This window comes from Geospiza fortis, unplaced genomic scaffold (assembly GCF_000277835.1).
Source record: "Geospiza fortis unplaced genomic scaffold, GeoFor_1.0 scaffold450, whole genome shotgun sequence".
Classification (NCBI taxonomy): Eukaryota; Metazoa; Chordata; class Aves; order Passeriformes; family Thraupidae; genus Geospiza; species Geospiza fortis.
Genome location: NW_005054416.1, coordinates 1142561 through 1150231, shown reverse-complemented (window position 1 = coordinate 1150231; position 7671 = coordinate 1142561). Strand labels below are relative to the sequence as shown.

General features: G+C 50.2%; 1 protein-coding gene across 1 annotated transcript in view; it reads left to right on the top strand.

The window, feature by feature from the left end:
- Position 1: 1 nt before the first annotated feature.
- NUP160 (nucleoporin 160) overlaps positions 2-7671 on the top strand; it is a gene marked incomplete at its 5' end in the record, with an annotated part of 26537 nt that continues 18867 nt past the window's right edge. The window contains 7 exons of the mRNA XM_014309286.2: positions 2-66; positions 230-440; positions 1351-1573; positions 1656-1734; positions 2877-2991; positions 6039-6197; positions 7081-7158. Of these exons, the coding sequence (XP_014164761.2) occupies positions 2-66; positions 230-440; positions 1351-1573; positions 1656-1734; positions 2877-2991; positions 6039-6197; positions 7081-7158 (930 nt within the window). The remainder of the gene's footprint in view (positions 67-229; positions 441-1350; positions 1574-1655; positions 1735-2876; positions 2992-6038; positions 6198-7080; positions 7159-7671) is intronic.

The following is a 7671-nucleotide window of genomic DNA, read 5'->3' as shown; positions in this document are numbered from 1 at the left end:
CGGCGGCTTCTGCTACCAAGAGAGCGCGCAGCTCGGGGCCGCCACCAGGAATCGCTGGGTGCGATGGTGAGTGCACGCCCCCGTCCGCCTTGCCTCGCTTAGACCCTCCTCATCCACATCTCTCCTTTCTCACCCTTCTGACACCCTCCTGTCCCTCAGATCCTCCTCATCCTCGTCTCTGCCCTCTCAGACCTTCCTCATGCTCAGGTGTGCCCCTCTGTTCCCGCAGGAGCACGTCGGGGGACACGGTGGAGCTGGTGGAGGAGTCCCTGGACGTGAACCTGCTGGACAACGCCGTGCGGCTGCGGATCCAGGGCTGCCCGTTCCTGCCGGGCGGGATCCACCTGTGCGAGGTGCAGAGTCACCTGGTGGTGCTGCTGCTCACGGCGCAGACCGTGCACCGCCTGCTGCTCCCGCACCCCGCCCGCCTCTACCGCAGCGTGAGTGCCGGGAATGCCGCCGGGAGCCGGGGCAGGGGACCCTGTCAGCACAGGGAGGGCTTGGGAAGGGGTAGGTGACCCAAAATACATCGGGAACAAGAAGAAAAGTGGAGGTTTGGGGAATTTCGCCGTGTTTGCTCAGGAACTGGCTGGGTGTCCAGCCTATGTCATGACACTGGAGTTGCTGCTGGGAATGAGCCTCAGCTTTTCCAGAGCCCTTCCTGGATAGACTGTCTTTTTTTCCCTCAGCTGAAAAGGCTACAGGCTGGTTTTGACTGGGTTGGGATCTGTATTTCATGTGGCAGATGGATTCTAGGCAGGGTTTATATCACATTTACCATCATTCCCTGGATGTGGGTTGTAACTGGATGGTTTCTAAAGTCTCTTCTGACTGAAACCATTGCAGGATTCTGTGATTCTCCCCATTGGCTCTTTTCCTCTTGTCCCTGCTTCTTAGCAGGATTCTCTCCTCTCTTGGAGAGCTTCTCTCTGCTTTTAGAGCTCTGGAGAGCTTTCTCAAGGGATGACCCTGTGCTGTGGCAGAGCTGCTCTTCCTGGGATGTGTCACCAGCAGTTTTCTCTGAGCTATGCCAGGGATTTTTTACTGGAAAAATCATTTCTATCAAGGAGACAGTTGCCATTCCATCAATGTCTGGTGGGGTTTTTTTTCCCTGTGCCTTAGGTACATGTGCTCAGGATTTGATGTTTTATTGAATCCTCTAGGATCATGGAGTCCAGCACTGCCAAGGCCACCCATGTCCGCAAGCACCACATCCACACAGGATGGGAATCCCACCACTGGAGCCTGTTCCAGTGCCTGATAACCCTTTCCACGAAGGAATTGTCCCTGATATCCAACCTAAACCTCCTCTGGCACAACTTGAGGCTGTTTTCTCCCGTTTCCCCACAGGAGCTGATAACGGAGAGCCAAGTGCAGTCCGTGTTTACAGATATCAGCAAGATCCACATCAGGGATCCCTCCAATTACTACGTGATTCCCAGCGTGCCAGGGCTGGCTCCCAACTCTGTGGCCTCTGCAGCCTGGCTGAGCAGCGAAGGGGAGGCTCTGTTTGCCCTTCCCTCTGCCTCAGGAGGGATCTTTGTCCTTAAACTGCCTCCTCCCGATGCTCCTGGTAAGGATTGGGCACTACAATCCCTCTCCCATCTTGGAATTTCATTTGATCTTCATTTTTGATTTTCCTTTTGTTTTTGAAGGAAGTGTTTCTGTCGTGGAGTTGAAGCAGAGCTCGGTGGTGCAGCGTTTCCTCACGGGCTGGATGCCAACTGCCATCAGGTAAGTTCCTGGGGACGGATAAACTGAGCTAATTCTGGCTTTTGGATCCCCTCACCTGGAATTTTTAGCTTGAGTCACACAGGCACCTATAAATACTCCACCCAAAAAAGTTAACGGGGTCACAGGAGCTATCAGAATACGGAAGTTGGGAGTGGAATGCTGGATTAGCAGGGTCCTGCTGTTTCATGTGGCTGTGAATATGTTCTCTAGTAATTGGCCTTCAAGGATTTGCCCAGGATGTGGCTCGCAGCCAGCATGGATTAGGGATTACTCTGCCCTGGTGCTTAGGAGCCAGGCGTGTTCCTGACGAGCAGAGGTTACGTGGGCATCACACGGATGCTCCGTGGTGGGTTGGGATCTTTAGGGTGGCTTAGGGGGCAGAGCTGAGTCCTAGAGTGTTTTTCTTGGAAGTGGGAGTGAGTCCTTTGATGCCCTGAGGGACTTTGACCATTGTGGGGGGTCTGCCCCCAGTGGATGGATTGGAGGGATCCCGTAGGATGGATCCTGCCCGGGGTCTAGCAGGATCCATCTTCACAGATTGCTTTCCTCAGTTTGCTGCTGTTTAAGGTTTACTTTTTTACTGTTTATTTGTTTACTTTTTGGGTATGGAATCTGGAAAATATGAAAGCTAAAATTTAAGGCATCATTTGGGACTGTCAGGATCCTTGCTCATGGCTTCTTGGATCCTTGTCGGGTGGCAGGATCTGTGCTGGGGCCTGCTTGGATCCTTTTTTCCCTCTGGATCCTTCACCTGTGTTTTGCAAGTACCAGGCTGGGGATGGGGAAGTGGGAATCTGCTTCAGTTCCACCAAAGTAAGTGAAGAACTGGGTGTCACTGGTGTGGTGGGATCCTCTGCTCTGTGGATGCTGAAACATTCCCTTCTCCTGATCTCACCTAGCGTTATTTGGATTTAAGCACTATGGAGGAAGCCCACTGCCTTGGATATGTGCACTTGCCATGATTTTAGAATCATGAAATCCTGGAACAGTTTGAGTTGGAAGGGGCCTTAAAGCTCATCCAGTCCCACCCCCTGCCTAGGGCAGGGACACCTTCCACTAGACCAGTGTCCAGGCTGAGTTTGGACATTTCCAGGATTGGAGAATTTTCTTTGAAGGTGTTGATGTAACCTCTGGTTTTCCAGAGGTGATGGTGGCCCCTCGGATGTGCCCGTCAGCCTCTCGGTGCACTGCCTGGATCACGATGCCTTCCTCTTCGCCCTCTGCCAGGACCATAAGCTCCGGATGTGGTCCTACAAGGTGAGCAGAACCTGGGGTTGGGGGAGCAAAATGAAGCCCAAGGAATCACAGGTGAGTGCTTGGCATGGATCTGTCTCCCTTTAAATTGTGGCTGTGGCTTCTCCACTCTGGGATTTGGGACAATACGTGAGAACAGTTGTGGTGTGTGTTTGTAGCAGTGTCTGTGAAGCGAGGGGTTTCCTGTCCAGCCTCATTCCTGTAGGTACACAGGTTGTGGGAATTGGGAGTGGGGCTGTGCCTGAGCCTCTTCCCCAATGGGCTGCAGCTGTGAGAAGCAGGTGAGCAGTGTTGGAGGTGATGAGCCATGGAGTGCTGAGGTGTTACTGACCAATCACTAAAGGGAACAGAGGGCTCACAGGTGCAGTGCATGAGCAATAAGGGGTATGAAAGGTTGGGCTGAAGGACAAGAAGGGCAGAGGCCTGCAGCCTTCTGAGGTGAGATGATGTTGCTCTGTATGGGCAGACTCTTGAATCCTTCTGATGTGGTAGGGTGATGCTCTGGATGGGTTGAAGCCTCCTGATACTGTATGGTGATGTTCTGTGTGTAGTGGCCCTCTCAACTGCAGCCTGTGCTGTGGTGTATGTTGTGACCTATGGTGACCCTGACGTGACTCAGGATTGGGCTGTAGGGTGAGGTACAGCCTGAGACAGAGCCCAAACTAGTGGTGAGAGCAGCAGGAGAAGCTGCCTGGTCCAGACCAGAGTGATTTTTGACTGTACCTTGGGTACAGCTGAGCTGCAGAGGACATAATGGGAAATAACTTACCAAGTGAAGAACACAGGGTTTTATCTACATGGAAAGCTTTGTGGAAAAGAGAAGGAATTGAGACTACTGATTATGCCCTTTGTAGAGTTTTACCATGGGCAAAGTCATAAGATTTTAAGACTGATGCAAGTACTGCATTTAGTGTTTGCAAAGAAGTTAGGAAAAGACTGTGGGACAGAGCTGACAACATGCAAGCTGGGAGATGTGGCACACCTCCAGCTATTCACAGTGCGGAGCTTCTTGTCTTCCCCTTGCAAGAATATCAACAAGGTGATACTATGGGATACAAATGCCCAAATTTCTATATCTTGAAAGGATCTCCAACAATCACCTGTCTTAGAGGGCAGTGGACAAGCCCCCCCCCCAGTTTGCCTGGTGTCCTGTACAGCATCAGAAGAAGATATGGGCAGAAGCAATATTGAGCTGAAAGGGGTTGAATAAGCCAAGCTGTACTCCACATCAGGTGACTACTGAATTCCATTGTAAACTGGGATGTTTGAAAGACCCAAGTACTCCTAACTACAGTGTGTGGAGGGGACACTGGAATACCCATGGTGCACACTGGGAAGGAACTGCTCCCTGGATAGGAGCACTATGGAAAAAAGCAATAGTCAGTTGCAGTCATCCAGCCAGTTGAGCCCTTACTGTCGCTCAGGGGACCCTGCTGTCTTTGAATACAACCACTGCTACCAGCAGGTTTCCCAGAGGGAGAAATTCAGAGTACAGTGCCTGGATGGAGTGATTCCATATCCTCTGTGTGAATAATCATCCTTGTTTGGGTTAATGGAAGTGGCATGAGGGAGCTCAGCTGTGGAAATGACAAAGTCCTCAACCAACCTGGTGACTTGAGCTCAACTTTTCCTGGTGTTTCCCATTTTGCTGTGCTTTGTTTGCAGCTTAGGCAATGTTCTGCCTTGGTATTTGTTCTTGTTTTTATTACTGGATGGTTGTCTTTGCATATTATCCCCGTTAGATCTAGTTTTGCAAATGTATTTACATTGTATGCAGACAAAGGGTTGTGCTTGCATTTTATCCATTCTACACTGATCTCACTGTTATTTTATTAACAATTGTAAAAGGATTATAACTTGGAATTATATAGCTGTATAATTATTGATATTGTTAAAAGTTGTATAGCTATTGGGGAATTGTATAGCTCTTGATTTTGTTGATATCTTGGTATTTGGCCTTTGGCATATTCTTGTATGTTGCTATTGATATTGTCAATATTCCGTAAATGTAAGTATAAGCATTTTAATAATATGCAAGTTTAGAGAGTGAATCAAGGTCAATACAGGGATGAATTCTAGAGTTGGTGGAACCCACAAAAGAGATACTTGTACCATGTTTACTATTTCTTCTGCAAGGGTAGGGAAAAAGTAGACATAGCATTTATTCAAAAGAAAAAAAAAAGGGAATTGTAGGCACTCAGTTTGTGGGAATTGGGAGTGGGGCTGTGCCTGAGCCTCATCCCTAATTGGCTACAGCTGTGAAAAGCAGGTGAGCAGCGTTGGAGGTGATGAGCCATGGCGTGCTGAGGTGTTACTGACCAATCACCAAAGGGAACAGAGGGCTCACAGGTGCAGTGCATCAACAGGAGGGGTATGAAATGTTGGGCTAAAGAACAAGAAGGGCAGAGGCTTGCAGCCTTCTGAGGTGAGATGATGTTGCTCTGTATGGGCAGACACTGAAGCCCTCTGATGTGGTTCAGGTGTTACTGTGTATGGGTTGAAACCTTCTGATATTGGATGGTGATACTGTGTATCATCATACAATGTATGTGTGGCCATCTCAACTGCAACATACACATTCCTGGGATAAGGGTTGTTTCCAGACCTACTGTAGCGTTTGGGAAGGAAGGCAGGAGCGCTTTGAGGCCCAAGGAGCCATCCCAAATGGATTTTCTCCTGCTTTCAGCAATAATGAAAGTGTCTTTGTCAATAGGAAGTTAATAAAAGCCTCTTGCTCCAGATATTGAGTGCCAGAGCTAATGGAGCAGCACGGTGCTTTCACGGCTCAGTGGCACTGGAATGTGCTGTGGGAGGGAGGGGAAGCTTTCTCCTACATGCCTGGGCTCTGGCAGCCTGTGGGATTGATGGGCAGGGGGCCCAGGTGAGCTGGGAGAAGCCGAGGAGTGGTTTAGGTAAGTGTATGGAGCCATAATTCACATCTGTTGTGCAAAGTGCTGGGCAGATGTTGTCTGGAAGGGGGAAGGAGAGGAGCAGTTTCTCAATCCAGAGTATTTCCTAAGCTGCTCTCCTGTTACTCTTGTTGTTTGCAGGATCAGATGTGCCTGATGGTGGCGGATCTGCTGGAGTTCATGCCGGTCAGCAGGGACCTGCGGCTGGCGGCCGGCACCGGGCACCGCCTGCGCCTGGCCTTCTCCCAGTCCCTGGGCCTCTACCTGGGAGTCTACATGCACGCTCCCAAGCGAGGGCAGGTATGGAGCCACGGGCTCTACAGGCTCTGGGAAGAGGAGTCATTCCCCTAGGACTTGGGTTTGGAAGGCAAGAAATAGGGAAGAGCTTCACGTGTGACCCTCTTGAGGGATCGGTGGTTTCTAAATAAACATTCCCCCCCCCCTCACAGCATTGGGGGATATGTGTGCCCGAGCTCTGGGAGTGGAATTCCCTGTGTGACTAAGCTGATCCATGAGCGCTGCTTCACTTGTTTACCTCCTGCTCTGAAAGCGTGGATGTGCCGTGGGAAAAGGAAAGGTCCAAAAGGAGCTAAAAGCATGGAAGTGCTGGTGGTGTGTTTACACCAGGCTCCTGGGAGCATGTGGATGCTTCTACAACTTGGGGAGAACTTTTTGTGGAGAAGGATAAATTTAGCAGGAGGGGAAGGACTGCACAAACTAGGCTCATCTGTTGGACAGCTTATTCCTTTCTCCAGGGAATTCCCACACAGAACAAGAGTGTGTAACATGAGTCCTGCTGTCCCACGAGTGCTCTGCTCTGGGAAGAACATGCAGAGCTGGGCCTGCAGCTGAGAAATTGGGGTTTTCCCACCTTAGTCCCCTTCTTCTCCCACATGTTGTGGTCACTGGTAGTGCTGGGTGTGGTGGTCTTACAGTTTTTCAAGTTTAGTGTTTGGAAAGACTTTGGAGTCCTTCAGGTCCAGGCAGGGCTGAGTGTCCTTGGGGAGAAGGGTGAAGCCAGGATTTCTGTGCAGAGGGTCCAGTGATGTGCTCAGCTCACCCTTCTTGTCCTCTAGGTTCTGTTACCCCTAGCACCAGGTAGGGAGATGGACTGGAATGATGATATTCCATGGGATGTGTTGGTTTAGTCCTTCAGGAAATAATTTATGAGGTGTGTTTGTAGTTTTGTGTCTTCCAGCTGGTGAGCACTGAGAGCAACCGCTACAGCCTTGACCACATTTCCTCCCTGTTCTCCTCACAGGTGAGAGCTGGGGCCTGGCCCCCAGGAGGAAGAGTCCTGGACTTTGGGATTTAAATCACAGAGTCACAGAATGGTTGGGTTGGAAGGAACCCCTTAAAGCTCCTCTTGTTGTTCCAATCTCCTGCTGTGGGCAGAGACACCTTCCACTAGACCAGGTTGCTCCAAGCCCTGTCCAACCTGGCCTTGAACACTTTCAGGGATGGGGTAGCCACAGCCTCAGCACCCTCACAGGGAACAATTGCTTCCAATATCCCATCTGAATCTCCTCTTCCTCAGTTTGGAGCTGTTCCCCCCTGTCCTGTCACTCCAAGCCCTTGTCAAAATTCCCCACTTGTCTTTCTTATAGCTTTCCTTCAGGTACTGGAAGGGGCAATTAGTTCACCCCAAAGCCTTCTCTTTTCCAGACTGAACAATTCCCAAAGCCTGTTAAATTCCACAGGGGAATGTTTTGCTGTTGTTAAGTACCCACCTTTCTCTGCTGTATTCTAATTTGGGGATAAGAAAGGAAATTGG